At 32.3% G+C, this 18,465-nt stretch overlaps 1 protein-coding gene across 1 annotated transcript in view; it reads left to right on the top strand.

Moving 5' to 3' along the window:
* Positions 1-960: 960 nt before the first annotated feature.
* The window catches only part of LOC139515089 (uncharacterized), a 36,668-nt gene continuing 19,163 nt past the window's right edge, over positions 961-18,465 (top strand). Inside the window, exons 1-14 of the mRNA XM_071304649.1 lie at positions 961-1,054; positions 11,643-11,690; positions 12,090-12,250; positions 12,573-12,821; positions 13,105-13,257; positions 13,455-13,650; positions 14,034-14,286; positions 14,660-14,825; positions 15,094-15,267; positions 15,402-15,548; positions 15,921-16,490; positions 16,726-17,069; positions 17,621-17,803; positions 18,124-18,385. Coding sequence (XP_071160750.1) covers positions 961-1,054; positions 11,643-11,690; positions 12,090-12,250; positions 12,573-12,821; positions 13,105-13,257; positions 13,455-13,650; positions 14,034-14,286; positions 14,660-14,825; positions 15,094-15,267; positions 15,402-15,548; positions 15,921-16,490; positions 16,726-17,069; positions 17,621-17,803; positions 18,124-18,385 — 3,000 coding nt within the window. The remainder of the gene's footprint in view (positions 1,055-11,642; positions 11,691-12,089; positions 12,251-12,572; positions 12,822-13,104; positions 13,258-13,454; positions 13,651-14,033; positions 14,287-14,659; positions 14,826-15,093; positions 15,268-15,401; positions 15,549-15,920; positions 16,491-16,725; positions 17,070-17,620; positions 17,804-18,123; positions 18,386-18,465) is intronic.

Below are 18,465 nucleotides of genomic sequence, written 5' to 3'. Positions count from 1 at the left end.
CCATGTAAAATTCTGATATCATAAGTGCGTCTGAGTCAGTGGCAACTCTACAACAGATTTATCCATCGGACCAACAGCAATATGATTCCATTCTTTTGTTTGATTTGCTGGACAAACGTCCTTTGTTCTAGACAAGAATATTGAATTTGTTCATTAAACGTGGATATTGAAAAAATGACCTATAATGTCAGACTCTCAAACTTTTCCCATTTTGTCATTCTAATTATCTATTGATGTTCTGTGTTAATATCAGTAAATGTTCTTTTCAACAACATCATTTACAAAGTTAATCGATGATTACATTGTGATATAATGTGGACATTGTCACAAAATAGCTCATCAGGGATGATAATCGGGATAAACAAATGCCTTTTCTTTCTTTTTAATTTATGGCTCTCATATAACACATGTTAACTGTTTTATGTTAGAAAAGTATTAATCTCTCCTGCTGACAATTAAAAGATCGATCATCGTTATCTCTTTAAATCCGGGTTCCCAGTTGTTAACATATTCTACTTAACAAATGAAAGACAAGGTGTATATGTTTATATTTGAAATCCCAGTGCATGTTTATATGTAGATTATTTTTAAACTGGAAATGAGGTGCCGTGTTAATTGTAAAGACATCGCACTTTACTTCCACGTAAGCATGGTAAGATATTAGTATTTTATAACACAAATTGATTACCGAGATATAGAAAAATACTCAATTGGACGCCTCCGTATTTATATGTATGTGACAGATCATTTGATATTTTAACCTTACGCGTATGGTCATGAACATATGCGTATACTCATATGGTTTGACCACAAGATGATATTTCCGGTTAATGATTAACGGACCGGACCATATGAGTATATAGTTGATTTAACTTAATGTCTTAAGGAAGGAACCAGCAAGCCTTGCTTAAGTGTCACTGATATGGACTCCAACTGGCAAGAGGAACAGTGGAAAGCGAGATGAAGGAGGTTGGGATGTCATGGCGAGAAGTAGAGAATAAAGCACAAGACAGAGTGTTATGGAGAGAGGTAGTGTCGGCCGTATGTGCATCGAGTAAGTAAGTAAGCATGATCATGAACATATGCGTATACTCCGACCACAAGATGATATTCCCGTTTAATGATTAACGGACAGGACCGTATGTGTATATAGTTGATTTAACTTTCTTCGCCGGCAGAAACACATAGCTCGTTCTCTAAACTAGACATAAACATCTACTTTAAATTCCGTTAGCAATTGATAGGTTACATTCAAATTGTCCTAAAACATATGGTTTTAGTTCAGAGGTTCTTGATACTTTTTCATGAAATCTATACTATTAAACGAGAAGACCTCATTTTTGGTGTCGCTTCTCTTCTTTCCACAATAAATTAATCAACACGACTCTGTGTCCTATATATACAGTGCATAGTCGCATTTGTCATCCATTCATATGATTATTCAGATTGAGTTATTTTGGGAGAAAAACGAGAAAAAAGGCATCCGGATATTGTCCCGTCATTGGACGAAATTTTAAGTCAGATTATACTTCCGGTTTGCGTTTTTCTGTATACTTTGAACAAACAAATAGTACGAATAAAGTGTATTTTAATTCTGTTCAGAGTTTATTAAATGGAGGGGGTCTGTATACTATGTCAATTGACCACCATGGATCGATTACTAAACTAAGAATTGAAAGTAAATACACTTTATTTATATAGTAATATACAGATAAGCGCTAAAATTATTCATGTGAACTTTTGATACCTTTTCTGAAATTCTCCATTCATTAAATATTTTACAAAATTCATTGATTACAAAAATATAAAGATGTGGTATGATTGCCATGTTGAGACAACTCTCCACAAGAGACCAAAATGACACAGAAATTTACGACTATAGGTCACCGTACGGCCTTCAACAACGAGCAAAGCCCATACCGCATACTCAGCTTTAAAAGGCCCCGAAATGACGATGTAAAAAAATTCAAACGAGGAAACTAGCGGCCTTATTTATGTACAAAAAAGGAACGAAAAACAAATATGTAACACACAAACAAACGACAACCACTGAACTACAGGCTCCTTACTTAAATGTTCATAACATACTAAATGTATGTTCATATTGAAATTGATAGAAAACCAAAAATTGGGAATTTTGGAAATGAAGGAGGAGGTATAAAACTTCTAACAACACTTTACATACTTCTAACTCCGCTCTGAATGCCCGCGATTTCGCGGGTGTGTTCTAGTAATATCTAAAAGTTACTACTACAGATTCACCTAAGGTCACTTCTTAGATCAGCCTTTCCATGTCATATGTCTTCAAAACTAATACAAAATCTCAATCGCTCTATCATGTTTTTTTTTTGTTTTTTTTGTTTAACAAAGGTTAACGTCTAGAATGTCAAATTTATCAATTTAATGAGTTAAATTATCATATATTTTATATACACTTTGCTAGAGAGTAAAGTCCCATCAAAGTTTGATATTCAAGGAGGAGTATCAATGAAGAGCAAAAGTAAAGCATGACTTTGACCTTTGAACTTGAGCTTATTTTCTTTTATAATGACTAAGGACCTCAAATAAAAAAAAATAAAAAACTCTCAAGATTCTTACTATAAGCCTTAGGGTTTAACTGTGACAATAACAATTCACTTATCAAATGAATTACATAAAAGGAAATAACTCAATATTAATTTCGATATACTGACAATATAATAAAAAAAATTACAAAATAGTTTTGTAGGTTTCTTTACGGTTTCGAAAAAGGAGCGATCCAAATAAAACAGTGTTCGTGGATATCACTCTTACAAGGAAAAATGTTTAGTAGCAGTTTCAAAGCTTACAAACTGTTGGATATCATATACCAAATATCAGAGTGACATCTTGCTAACTGAAAAAAACAAAAATGGCGGAAGTAAAAATATATTCAAAACAAAATCAAACGGTGTTTCCACGGAAAGGTGAAAGACACAATTAAGACTAAAGCGCTTTTAAAAATTAACTTGAGCGATTTTATTATAATTATTATAACAGCAAATATCACAACCTGTACCACCATCATCACAAGCACCTCTCTATAGCTCGAAAACTTTAAAATTTGTGAAATCAACTTCAAAGGACGTGGTCATAAAGGGGTACATTGAACATACTATAAAAAAAAATGCAACTTAATAAATCAAAACGCATCTGGAAGCCAAGTTTTTAAGCGTAATTCCGTAAAAACAACGGTATGATTGCCGGCTAATCTGCATGTTCGACTAACAAATTGGCCATTAGATCGACAAAAATTCTGTCCGCAATGAAAAAGGGTCTTTAGAAGTAGTGTGAAAGTGTTTACTCGCGTAGTGGAAGCAATGGATTAATAAAAAATCTGAATAATTTTATATCTCGATGTTTTTCGGAAATATTTTGATTTTTCAACCCTGTAAATCATCATTCCTCATGTGAAATTGAAAACAGTCTGAAAGAAATAATCCAGAATGCTTTTCGACATAAGAATGGTAAAGCATACGCTAAAAATTTGTTACTTTTGGATACCATACGTCAAATTTTGTTAATAGTGCACAAAAACGTAAAACTTGCTACACATTGGTACAAGTGATTCTTATTGACAACATATTTTTTGAATGGGAACAAATTGTGCCCCTCTCCCTGCTGACCTTTTCTTATTTTCATATGAGTCGGATTTCTTTCAGACACTTGCCAAAAACAACAAGAACAAAGAATCCAGGTCATTGAATTTCACATTCAGATATATGGAATTTGATGCGACTGTCATACAAGTGAAAGGTTTAGCTAGCTATATAACCAGGTTCAATCCACCATTTTCTACATAAGAAAATAGCTATACTAATTCGGGAATATGACAGTTGTTATCCATTCGTTTGATGTGTTTGAGATTTGATTTTGCGATTTGATTAGGGACTTATACCAACTTCGCCTGCCTATGGAAAATACATTTCCATACATTCGGTCTTGAAGAGCTTATAGTGGCAACTCGGACTTTGTAAAACTTTACCAGTGTCTGAGCAGAGTCAGTTGATGAACCAGGGGAATTTCAAAGAAAGTCTCGTCCTTTTTCTAAAAAAAGTTCATCGGAAGGTACGAAGATCTTGTCGATAAATATTCCGTAACAACTTTACAAATAATACATGATGGTCTTGAACTATAGTTTCTTGGTACATACATTGTGTATCATCTTTTATTTGTCTTTTTGAATATTACTTTTACCGTTTAGTTTATTTTTGGTTATTAGATATAAGAAGATGTTGTATGAGTGCCAACTTGTGAGAAAAAACTCTCCATTCAAGTCACAATTTATAAATTTAAAGTAAACCATCAAGGTCAAAGTACGATCTTGATCACGGAGCCTTGGCTAACACCGAACAGCAAGCTATAAAGGACCCCAAAAATGACTAGTGAAAACTTACGGTCTAATCTATATTATGAAAAACTGGAAACCAGAAACAATTATGAACCACATGAACAACTGACAACTATTAAACATAAGATTCCTGACTTAGGAGAGGTGCAAAAATTCCTACGGGTTTAAACGTTTTAATAAGTACCAATCTTCACCCTTATCTGAAACAATAGTGTAACATCACAACATAGAAAAACGCACTATAACATATCAAGTGAAATGGCCTAACTCAATCAAAAATTAATAGTTTTGATGCTCATAGTACGAAGAACAATTATAGTAATACCAAACACTTATCCAAGTTGCTATATAGACCAGAATAACCCTGAATAACAGTGTTATAAAGTATACTAAATACATCCAATACAAAAGGGGTCAACATGTTTCCGTCCAAAAACACTGTGAATTTTCTATTAGATAATATATGGGAGCATGAAATTTATCAAGGTAAGCTCTTCAGCCTCTTAAAAGTTAGCATGGTTATATGCGTCCTATTATTGATGCTTTGTTTTTTTTTTTTTATATAAGGGGTGTCTGTCCTTCTGTCAGTTACAACAAGGATATACTATGGCAAGCCGTTTTGCTATTTATTCTAACTTCAAGATATCTCATACTTTATAAGATATCTTTTATAGTTATATTTTATATTTTCAGAGCTTTTGTCCCCTTTATTTTTTCTTATCACTGTTAGACTAAGAAGTCATTAACAAAAATCAAAGTAGCAAGACATCAAATGAGCTGTCGGAATAATGGCGGGTAACCGTCTGGGATAATTGCTAGAGAAATTGCAATAAGATTAATAAATATCTGAAAACACAAATGTCTTTTTACTTTAATTTTATTCTTTGTCTAACAATGATAAGACCTCAACAAATACAGGGGGTTACGACCCATTATTCCGGTAGCCAATTTGTCCGACAGCCCAATAGTCCGACAACCCAATAAGCCGACAGCCCAATAATCAGACACTTAGAAACAATTATTGCACGGTATATCAGGTAATATATGTGTCTGTCTGTCTGTCTGTCTGCAGAGGCGGATCAAGAGGGGGTCCCGGGATTGGAACCAACCTTTCATTTACGATCAATGCATTCGCATCACGTTTTATATGGAATTATTTATACAGCTTCTCATCAAAATATTTTCATTAATTAGGTGGGGTCATGATTTGCTTTATAAAATGCAGAATATATTTTCTGTACATATTGGATATCGTGTGGCTTCACTATGCCAAAATCAGACCCGCCTCTTAAGGGATATTGGGGGCGAATATGCGTCTCATTTAGAACAACCTTCGACTTTTTAAAATTAATATTAAATTTGCTTAAAAGTGGGGCAAACTAAATGCGACTTTAGGGAGGATTCTACTGGGTCCCGTATTGTGATGCATTAACATACATTTTACTATTTACAAGATAATTGTAAGTACTACTAATAGTATCAGTTTCTTTTTCCTTCAATGTAATTTAAGAAAGACAGTATTTTTTATTAGCTGGTATTGGCTTTGAACTAGCTTTCATTAACTTCAAGTACCCTCAGATATGTACTTTGAGTTTTTATTGTTGTGAATGATGTATAAATATACTAGGCCTGCCACGTCCATGCTGTATTTGTGCAAGATTTTTTTTTCTGCTTTATGATGAGTTAGGCCTTTTTGAACTGATTTTTATAGTTTGATCTTTGTACTTTAACCACACTGGCCCAAATTCAATAATGAATAATGAAATAGTTTATTATTCACTATTCAATGTTAAGTCATGAATAATGAATATAAATGACATACGTTATGTTTCAGTATTCAAGTTGAAAAGTAAATAATGAAATAAAAAAATATTTTTTGACCTTGACACTACATCACGTATTTCTGAATTCGTCATTTTGATGTTATCTGTTTCAAAAAAGTATCTTCAATGTTCTTATATTTTATTTTTTTTTGTATTTTGTTAGTTTGTTTGATATTTCCTCCCTTTTTACTGGACAGCTCTGCTCGACCCTTTAGTTTCATTCTAAATTGTTTAATTGTAATATGATTATAATTATTATTTAAAAAAAAAAAAAAATATTTTAATTAAACACTATCAATTTAATTAATATATAATAAAACATTCAATGTCATACAAACATGTGAAGTTTGTGACAAAAATCTCTATCATTTTCATGCCCCTTGACTATTTTATGACCCTTTAAAGTTCATAAATAAAACAATCAAAGAAACAATTAATTTTTTGAATGTATCATGTTTCATTGCTCTCCCCCTTTGCCATCTTTTCTTTGGTAATGGCCTGGACTTCTGATACTACATGTATATATATAATCAATCAAAGTTGAAATTTGTTGCTAAATGAAAAAAAGGAAAATATGATAATTAAATTCATCATCATCAAAGTATTGGTGTTTGCCAGTAGCAAGTATTTTATGCACGTGTCGCTTTAACCATCGGTCTATTTATATGCTCCTTATAATAAGATTCGTGAAACAACGACACAAAGAAATTTAAATATATACTCATTACTTTATTCAAAAGTACATTAATGTTCAACAGATTGAAGAGGAAATTCAATTTAATTGATCATTTAACGCACATATAAACACTCAATAACGTGTCCGATTCCCCCAAAGCGTGTCCATGTGAGGTTAATGATCTGATAAACATGTCAATTTGCACGGGCGCCAAAATATGTTCTGTTTATCAACGTCTGCGGGAAGTCGGTCGTGCAATACCCTCATAGACATACATTTGGTAAAAAAGACATTTAGGCATCACCGGATGATATTAGAACAAGAGAATACGCATGACATATTTGCCACTGGACATTAAATAATCAATAGTTATTGTGTGTTGTAAACTTAGCCTGCAGTTATGCTTGTTATGAATAATCGATGTTGAAAAAACTAATGCTTATTAATGACATACAGTGAAGCACCAGGAAATTAGTTTTCTTAATTGTAAAGTACCTCTGTCTGAACTTTATTATAATAATTATCCTATTAATAAAAAAAATCATAAAACCGCTTCAAATAAACATAACTTTTTATTGTGCAATTTTTTAACTAGGTGTCTGTGTCTGCAAGCAGAAGTAAGGGTGCACAGTGTAGCATATCTTGGACATTTGTCTGTACGGATTTCTAAACCTTTCCTTCAGATTTTTTTTGAAAGCTGCTTCGAGTTTTTTTATAATCCAAACGAACAATACGGGTTTTATCGTATCACACACCATTAATATTGAATTGCGGTAGACGTTTTATACTTCACAGAGTATTATTGGGGGTATTTGAATACTCTGGCGTTTTTAACTGGACACATTCTAAAATTATCGGACACATTTTGGGGATGTGTAATAATAATAAAAAGTTATTGTTCTAAGTCAGGAAACTGGTATTCAGTAGTTGTTGTTATTGATGTGGTTCAAAAGTGTTTCTCGTTTCTCGTTTTTATAAAGATTATTTTTCCCGTTTGAATGGTTTTACACTAGTAATTTTTTGGGGCCTTCAGTAGTTGTCGTCTGTTTATGTGGTTTATAAGTATTTCTCGTTTCTAGTTTTTGTATAAATTAGACCGTTGGTTTTCCCCTTTGAATAGTTTACATTAGTAATTTTTTGAACCCATTATAGCTTGCTATTCGGTGTGAGCTAAGGCTTCGTCGTACCTTCACTGTAAATCTAAGTATTAATAAATAGAACACTGATTGAACGCTTTTTTGTAACATTTTTTGAACGTGTAATGGCGTTCCAAATGTTTACACTAGTGTTCATCAATTGAATGTGTGGTGTTCAGTTTTTAATGCCTTTGTGTTTCATTTTTGAACACTTGATGTTAGATATTTTAAGACTCAGTGTTCAAGGATTTAACGTGTCCGGATACTTAAAATCTTTTAAATACGTCGACGCGTTCAAAAGCTCTGTAACACATTTTGAACACATAGAACATGTTTAAAACCGAAGTGTTAAGAATCAGAACACCAGACGTTTACTTTCAGAACAGTTGACTCAAGTGTTCAAAGTGATGGTGTTCAAGACAATAACAATCAAAACCAAGGAGGAAACAAAGACTCACAAAACCAAAGGACATTTACATCAACAGTTATAAATAATAATTAAGAATCAACACGAACTCCACTAAAAACCGGGAGTGAAATCAGGTGCTCCGGAAGGGTAAGCATTTCCTGCACCGTATACGGCACCCGTCGTGTTATTTCTTTGTTCAGTTCGGTAATGATGGAAGATTATTATGACTGAGGAAGAATATCAGATATGATTTCTAACACACTTTTGTCATAATGGCCAATCAGCTCATGATGTCGACCGTAAAATTTCTTGAGTGATGACCTTAATTTGATTGATTCATAGCCCTGTCTTAGCATCTTTTGAGAAAGCAGTATTCCTCGTTCAACAAAAACAACGTACTTTGAGCTAGCTCTAGAGTAACGTATCGGACTAAAGGGGCGTCGGAATCATGGTTTATTGTAAAATAAATTAGGAAAAGACAATACTTTAAGAAAATCAAAAGAAAACATAGGGTTAAATACAAAATAGGAAAATTCCATGTAGAATCCTTCAGAAAATGCACTGTTTGAGAGTTCCCTCCCCTAAATATTCCAGTTTAAAACATTTAAAAACAACCAAAAATAATCAAGCTTGTAAAAATACTAATATTTATAAGTTATATTCTTATAAATTGAGTTTTTTAACTGAAAATTCACATTAAATATCTGCATTCCTGAATCAAATTTTGCTAACTTTATAGAAAATCTGGACCTTAGGTTCTCGGTTTTTTACAATCCAATATGGCGGAAGACACCCATACCACCTTAAAGAGAGGACATATTTTTTTATGAACACAGTGATCTATTAATCCATGCACTGAAAAGAACTAGAACATTTATATACTTAAAACAGTAATGAAAAATTCCCTACAGATACAGTACAGTGTTATAATGAAACAGTACTGAAGAAATCAGTAACGAAGCATTACTGACGAAATCAGTACTGAATCATAACTGACAAAATCAGTACTGAAACAGTACTGTCATAATCAGTACTGTCGAAATCAGTACTGAAACAGTACTGTCAAAATCAGTACTGAAACAGTACTGACAAAATCAGTACCAAATTTATAGAATTAATAAATGTACCGTTTTTGTATAGACGTAATAAACAGTACTGGATAAACAGAAAGTATAACATTACAAGTTTTCTGTCTTGCCGAACATTACTGATATATACGAGGGTAGAAATGTACCAAAAAAACGTGAGTAAATTCTTATTAGTGTAGGTCATGATATCAGCCCGAGAGACGATACTTAGGTTTTTTCTTAAGAAACGTTTTGACCTCACGGTGTAGATCTTCGACGATGTTGAAGTCTCCTGGAATAACATGATCATAAGAAACATATATAAAACTAGATTTTTTTACAGTCTCAAGTGGAAGGAACATTATATTCTATATTAAAGTCTGATGTAACTGACGTATAGTTGAATGAAACATCTGCTAGGATTTTTATAAGATTACGAAATAAAAGGTAGTTCTTTATCATCAAAATATGTAGGTATTTAGCTATGGATGGTAGATTCATTGAATATACTTGATAAGTTAAAAAAAAATTAATATCTCTATTTATTTATTTTTATTTAAGAAAATGCCGTTTATGATGTTAAAAATGGACCAGTCGAGGACCACCTCCCCGGGTGCGGGATTTTCTCGCTGCGTTGAAGACCCATTGGTGGCCTTAGGCTGTTGTCGGCTTTGGAGAGGTTGTTTTTCTTTAAAATATTCCCCATTTCCATTCTCAATTTTATTATCGATACTAGGAAACAGCCTGTGAGGACGAGTGTATTCATACAATGGGTTAAAAAAGAATTTTTTTCACACTAAAAAAAATTCATAAATTAAGTTATAACTTCAATCAATCAATCGGAGAATTTTCGTACTTTCGCATTTCATTTTTGAAAAAAAGGAAGAATGGGATTTTTTTTTCAAATATAAATTTAAATATGTTTTTCATTATGTATCAATTTTAACATGCCGAAGTCTTATCAAAATCCAATTGATACTTTGCAGTTTATTCCAATTTTGAAAAAAAAACATCATAAAACTAGTACTTGCAAATAACCAATTATAATTGCTTACTTTTTACTGACAGTTTAAGCCGAGATATACGTTGTTAATTTGAGTTAGAAAAGGCGAAGACAATAAAAGTTCGTTTTCGGGTGAAAAAAGTGATCAGTGCTGATTTTTTTGAAAAAATAAAAGACAAAGTAAATTTTGTCATTTAAACCTCAAGGGATCTGGAACAATCTGTGTTCAATTAAAGTAAGATTATTGTAAATGAAAGAACTGTTAACAGAACGTAAAAATTCAATTCACTTCATGTTATTCTTTTTTTTTTATTAAACCACTTTTCGCTGTAGCATTACAATTAAGTACAAAGGATCCTTTTTTTTTTCATTCCGAAGACAAACAACTGTCCAAAAATTAATTTCATACAACTTTGAATACATAAATATATTTTTCAGATAATAAAATTTTTAGTGAATTAGAAATGGTTGTGCAATTTCATAATTGAACTTTCTATTGATATTTGACCAACATGAATGATTATGAAAGATATAATTGATAACTTTTAATGAACCTAACAAAGTACAGATAATAATTAATTATAGATCTACTATCGAGGAATTTACCCTGCACCCCTATCTGTGTCAGCAACTTGTTATCACAGATTTAGTATAAAAGGCACATTTCCAATTGGAACACCTCAATTAGAAACGAGACATTACACAAGCTCCATAATGGTGCTAAAGTTACTTATATTATGTGCCTTTGTGGTACTTAATCAAGCAGGTTTGTTACAGGCTAATTATATATTTCTAATTTTGATTCAAATAAGTAACGATAAAAACGAATGATTTATTATCCGAACACACATGTGTATTTCGTAATATTGAATGATAATGAGAAACTGATAATGTTTTATTGTAAAAATCGTGAAAAACCCAATTCTGTGTATCTCATTGTTACTTCATATCATACTTTTTTTTTTCGTTTATTGTTTTGCTCGTAAAACTATATAAGATCGTTCGTTTTCTCGCTTGAATTGTTTTGCATTTGTTATTTTGGGCTTGATAATTATTCAAGTCCGTACGATGAAATACTCGTGTTTGGTTGAGAGATGTTTCATTGCCAGTTATACCACATCTTCTTATTTTTATTATTAACTATGATATTCGTTTTCAGCTAAACTACCTAAATCACAGACTGCTACATGTGCAAGACAATGTACAGGTAAGTCACGTGTTTCATACTTTGTTACCTGAAATCTAGCGTTATTTTATAATACAATTAAAACATCATTGAATTCTTAAGATAATGTAGTTTTAAAGCCCAGAAATAGAAATCAGCATGCATTTTGACACGATGCATTACTTTATTTCCTATATAATAGTTGTCTCTTTCAGTCATGAAAATAATCGCTTTTATATAAAACCGAAATCATTTTAATCTTTCTATTAATAAAAGGTTTTCCTCATTACTTCGAACAGGGACAGTCTATACCTGTCCCGGTTTCGAAATATCCTCGTATTTAAATTAAAAACTTCCGTTGATATAAGTTCACTGTGGAACATCATATATTGTTTTTTTTCGAAAAGGAGGTTTTATCATAGTCATTATTTTATTTTGCAGAATCGAAAAAATTTGGATACGAAACCGGAAAGACATACGACTATGACTACACATCAAAGGTGTCAACGACAATACAAGGGGCTTCCGAAGATAAAGCGGGAATTGACATGGCTGCAAAAGTTCACATCGAGGTTCAGTCAAAATGCGATCTTGTGCTTAAGGTAATAAAGAAGAAAACAAGTTAATTTAAATTCAATTACTAATCGTCATTAATTTTGTTGTTGTTAACTATAAGTAGACATTGTGTCGTTAATATAGTAAGTCTCGATAGATTGAATTTATATCGATACATTTTCGTATTCAGAATCCTAATGCATTATTATAGTCATTTCTTTCCATTTTCAGATTTGTTATTAAGGAATTCAAATGGACAAAACCAGAGGATTTCGAAAATATATTGTCTTGTTAGATTGAATTCATAGCGATACATTTTCGTATTCAGAATCTAAATGAGTTATTATAATCATCTCTTTTCATTTGCAGGTTTCTGATGTAGTACTTACTGAATCAGACCCTAAATCACCAAACACCAGACGCAATGCTGACGTCACAGGCGAATTCAAGAAGAGTCTTGAACAGAATCCATTGATGTTCTCCTTCCAAGATGGCCGCGTTGATGATCTATGCCCATCAAACGACGAACAGACATGGGCTCTTAATATCAAACGAGCAATCATCTCTGCTTTCCAGAACTCTATGGATGAATTCAGTCAAGAACAGAAAATCAAAGAGGTAAAGTTGTGTAGCACAATCTATGGATAACCGATCATTCAGTTTTAAAATAACTCTATTCGTGTTTTTTTGTAACTATATGTTTGGTCTTTTTCATCTTCGGTTATAACAAACCAGTCAGATACTCCCGTAATTGGGACCAAGTCGTTATTCTAACCATTAAAAATAAAAGTTTTCAAAAAATCAGAACTCAAATAAAAGTTTTATTCAACGTAATTACTATTTAAATTTTCAACATTTACCGTATGTTATGAAAAAAAATTAATTATGAATTTGTTTTCAGATGGATGTAACCGGAAGTTGTGATGTAAATTACTCTCTGGCTTCCAATGGGTGGTACACAATGACAATCAAAAAGACAAAAGACACATTAGGATGCGTAGATCGTCATGGTTACAAAACAGCCATGCAAGGAACACCATACAGGGTACCATCTGTAAGTTATTATTCTATATTCAATAAATAATTATCTTAAACTTTAAAGTTGAAGGTATTGCAAAGTATTGCGCCTAGTCTCCGTGTTGAAGACCGTACCATGCCATATAATGGTTTAATTTTTCAAACAATGGTGTATCATTTTTAACAAATAAACAAGATCAAGGATAATCTTTTCAATACTTTTTTCCGTTTTAGGAAATCCAGTCAATGCCATTGGTTAAAAGCACACACGAATGTCAACAGGGAATCAGTAAAACTGGTATCCTTCAGAGCAGCAGTTGTGAGGAACAACATGTTCTCCGACCATTCTCCAGGGAATCCAGTGGAGCTGTTACAGAAACAAAACAGACATTGAAATATATCACAGAGAGTCAAAGCAGATCTACAAAAGGTGAGATTGAAACAACAGAAACTATTGATATATGCATCGCGAATCAAACGAATACTAAGGACTTTTTATCTACAAAACTCTTCCTAATATTAACGAAGTCCAAACGTCATTTATTTAACAATTTCATTGTAAAGAAATTTTAATACAAGAGCTTATATGACCTGGCATAGTTGACCATAGATGAATTTGTCTGTTGTGTTTATGTCCATTTGGTACTAACTAGCTTCTAACGTTGCCATGTACCCACGCATTCATTTAAGGTTGTGCGTTCCCGATCAAGATAAGAGAAGAAAAGCGGTATCACGCAAATAAATAATAATTGTGTTTATTGCATTAACCATATATAAAAAATGTCCTAATTAAGTATTTTATGTTCAATTTAGTGTCTACTGAAAAGAGAACAACATTGGCATTTGAGCATGCTTTTGACAACACCAATTCTGCAAACGCACAGAAGGAGGTTCTGAACAAACTGACAGAATTTTGCGAATTGTCTAAAGATACCGTGAAAGTATCCACAGCGAAACAGTTTACTGAGCTTGTCAGACTTATGAAAACTTTGGATAGCGATAGCATGGAAAGTGTCCACAAGAAAGTACATTCAGGAAAAGTCTGTCCAAAGAATACAAAAGTCAGGTATGTATAATATATGATAGGAGATAAAGTATATATGTGATATTTTTTCAGTGCAGCGTTTGCATTTACGACCTCAGTACTGTACAATATTACATGATCGGGTAATTAGTTAAATCAAATAATTCAAATTCTGCTTTCTTGTAGCTTTTATGGGTTTTTTTCATCACATTATCTCATATTTAACGTAATTTCAAATATGACACCGGTGATTTGGTCAGAGTTATAAAAGACATTTACTTTTTCTTCAATACTTTGTCAAATTCAACCTTTCCAATCTGATGAGAAGTCTAAAGTAATTGATACCGTAAGTGAAAAAGAGCCATTGCTTTTTTTAAAGTTGAAAGTGTAAAACATTTTTTTTTATAATTTACAGGAAATTCTTCCTCGACGCCATTCCAATGGTTGAAACTAAAGCTTCTCTGAAAATGATGACACATTTGATTAATACCGACGAAGTTACCGGAGCTGCAGCTGATATGTGGATGACAAGTCTATCTTTTATTCAACATCCAACAAAAGACATGCTATTGGAACTGAAGGTATATACAACTCTTTAATTATTAACTGGAAACAAAAGATTTAATGAATTGATTTCGTTTTCAAGATGTTAGAATGTAACGGTTCTTTGTAAATATGTAAATATATGTACAACTGTATATGTATAGATAATAACGGTTCTTTCAAATATGTAAATATATATATATACGTAATGATAATAACGGTTCTTTCAAATGTGTCAATATCTTTATACTAATGCATGTAGATACGTTTCAGCATAATGTATGGTGTTCATGATTTTCGTTTAAGCCTTTGTTGACTAACACAAAGAACGGACAAGCCATGCTTGCAGTTTCATCACTTGTGTACACCTACTGTAAAACATCTTCCTGTGCTAACGACATTGATATGGTAAACCTTGTTGCCAGCTTAAAAGACAAGATTGGTGTTGGATGCTATGCAGACAAGAACAGTGTTAACAACGTAAGCAGTTTCATTCATTTCTTAAAACATGTTGATAGTTCCTCGAAAAATTTACGTTTAAATATAATTTGTCATATTAGACAACAGTATTTTCAATATAGGATAATTCACTTATCTTTTACGTTTCGTTTTAGATAATCCGTGCCTTACGTGCCTTTGGAAATGCTGGTTTCTCTAGCAGTATCACAATGGTCAATAGCTGTTTGACGAGAAAAGAAAATCCGACAGAGGTTCGCCTTGCTGCAGCTCAAGCTTTCCGCCGAATGGCATGTGATGCAAACGTAATTAAAAACTTATTTATTATTTCTTATTCATTATCTAACATTCTATACTCTATGATAAACGAATCTATAATTTGACTTGTTAAATTGCCGACATTGTATTTTTTTTTAATTTTTATCAAAATTGTCTTTATTGTATCAATATATAAATACAATCATACCGTCTGATTACTGTTGTGCAAACATTTTATTTTGATGTTACTGTCATTAAATATCATAATTGATTTATCTTTTAATTTAGGGGTAGAAAATGAAAAAAAAACTATAAAAAAAAATATAGTGTATTTAAGATATCGAATGTATTATTACTGCAAAATAACATACTTACATGCAAGAAATATATCTTCAAAATAGGATTTGTTTTTATTTCAGAGAAACGAGTTAATGACAATTTACTCAAATCGCGATGAGGATTCCGAAATAAGAATTGCTGCTTATCTTGGATTGATGACATGTCCTTCAAAGTCTATCCTCAACAGAATCCAGACCACACTGGAATCAGAAGAAGTAAATCAAGTAGGCTCCTTCGTCTGGACTCACCTTACAAATCTAATGGAAACATCAAGTCCACTGAAACAAAGCATAAAATCTATTTTATCTAATGACATACTGAAGAAAGAATTCAACTTAGAAAAAATGAAGTATTCCAGAAACTATGAAGCTTCATTTTTCCTAGAAAAGTTGAACACAGGTGCAGCAATTGACAGCAATCTCATTTGGTCTTCTAAGTCTTTCCTTCCAAGATCAGCCATGACAAACCTCACCGTCGACCTTTTTGGTCACTCTGTTAACCTGTTTGAGTTTGGAGGAAGAGTAGAGGGACTAGAGTATTTCCTAGAATCATACTTTGGACCCGAAGGATATTTTGGCAAGTCAAAGGATGTTGTCAAACAATCAGTGAAAGGAATTAGCAACAAAGCAATGGATAAACTGAATGAGGAGGTGAGCAAATAGATTGACAGAAGTTATCCGTTCTTTTCATATTGTATTTGAAATCCATTCACATTTGCCTTTATTCATATTTTGTTTGTTATACATTAAGTGTCTAATCGTTTTATTCAAAAACCAATACTTATATGAAATAACCACTTTTCGTCCTTTTCATCTTATAAGTTCAAGTATATTTAATTAAAACAGAAACTTCAATAATAAATTTTGAATTTTTGCCGTTTTTTAGTTTGGATCAACAATGGAAGAGTTCAAAGGGAGCATGTATTTGAGAATATTTGGCAATGAACTACAGTACATCAACACCGACGATATCAAAAGTCTGATTGAAGGACAAAACTTCAACATTCTGGATTTTATCATCAATCTGGCTAAAGAGCAAGACTATTCTTTCACACAGAGCTTCATGTTTCTAGATACCAGTCTCATAATTCCAACAATGGCTGGTTTCCCACTTAACATAAGTTTAGACGGAAGTGCTACAATTGACCTTCAAGCTTCCGGTAAAATGGACCTTAGACAAATTCAGTCAAATCCCATGACAGTTTCCATCGATGGAAAAATTCGACCAAGGTAATATTAAATACTCAGATACACAATTTTAGTATTAAGATCAACCAAAACAAAAGACGCAAAAATAAAAAAAAAACCAAAGCCAAATGTCAGCTTGAAATTCAAACTGAAACATCAGGAAAGTCATTAACCAAATAAGCACATATCAGTCAACAACAATAGTTTGAATGGAGTTTTATGATTGTCTCCGCTTTTCATTCAAACATAAAATTTGTCATAATTTTGCGCAATAAATATCCCGTGGTTGATGATATCAACATGATCAAAGAAATTAAAAATTATATCAACCAACAAATTTTTCAAACTATAAAGTAATAATAAATGCTTTAAACAGTGAATACATATAATCAAACAAGTCTGGTGTTAATTTTTTTCTAGACAAAAAAAAATTAAAGACTATGCATGTTTTTACGCACGAAAAAAAAACCAGTATATCACAGTTGCGAAAGAATGTAGATCTGAAAAGATATATATCCGTACGCATAATTAAGAAATGCATATTTTCTAGGTAAATTTGTATCTTAATCAATCTAAATATCTTTTTAATTCAGTGCTGCTTTGGAAGTGACAAGTCTAATGAGTGTTGATGCCTTCGTAACTAAAGCTGGAATGAAAATGGTATCCTCAGTGAACTCTGCCTCTGCTGTTGAAGGTCATCTGGAAATTAAAGGTGGACAACTCTTTAGTGCCGAATGGAAGACACCAGATGCAAAGACAGAAATATTTGAAGCAAAGTAAATATGAAAAATTTCATGATAACTTATTTAGGTCATAAAAAATATCTTTTACTCTTAATATAACCAGTCTGGGTTTTTTAAATGGTATAGTTTCCGTGCTGTTTATGAAGTTATCTTGATATAATTCACTCGAATGACAACCTTAATTTACCTCTTTCCATATCAACAGCATGTTTTTTTTAGAATAATTGACTGTTCTGTTCTTTTCTATCTGTTACATTTTTTATTAATCTAAAAGGAAGAAAAGGGAATGCAGTCTCTTATCCATATAAACCTTGCATACTTTATAGTATGGTAATGGTTATCTCTTTTTGCAGAACTTCATTCTTTACTGTTCATCGTGATGAGACCCGTGAACAAAAGATGATAACACAAAACAGACAAACAAAGAAACTATGCACAGGAGATGACCTTTCCCACGTGACTGGACTTGAACTCTGTGGCGAAATTTCCTATCCTAATGCTTCTTTAAAGGCTGATTCTCCATATTTCCCTCTAACTGGACCATTGACAGCTGGTGTTACACTCTACAAGAGAGACAGCCATACTAGTTACAAAATGGAGTATAAATTTGGAAAGGTAATTACCTTTTTTTTACAGCTTACTTTTTTGCTGAAGACTAATGTTTAAAAATTATGAATTTATTTTTGATCACTGAA

Source organism: Mytilus edulis, chromosome 3 (assembly GCF_963676685.1).
Source record: "Mytilus edulis chromosome 3, xbMytEdul2.2, whole genome shotgun sequence".
Classification (NCBI taxonomy): domain Eukaryota; kingdom Metazoa; phylum Mollusca; class Bivalvia; order Mytilida; family Mytilidae; genus Mytilus; species Mytilus edulis.
Note: the sequence above shows the minus strand (reverse complement) of the source record. Positions and strands in the feature narration are given on the sequence as shown.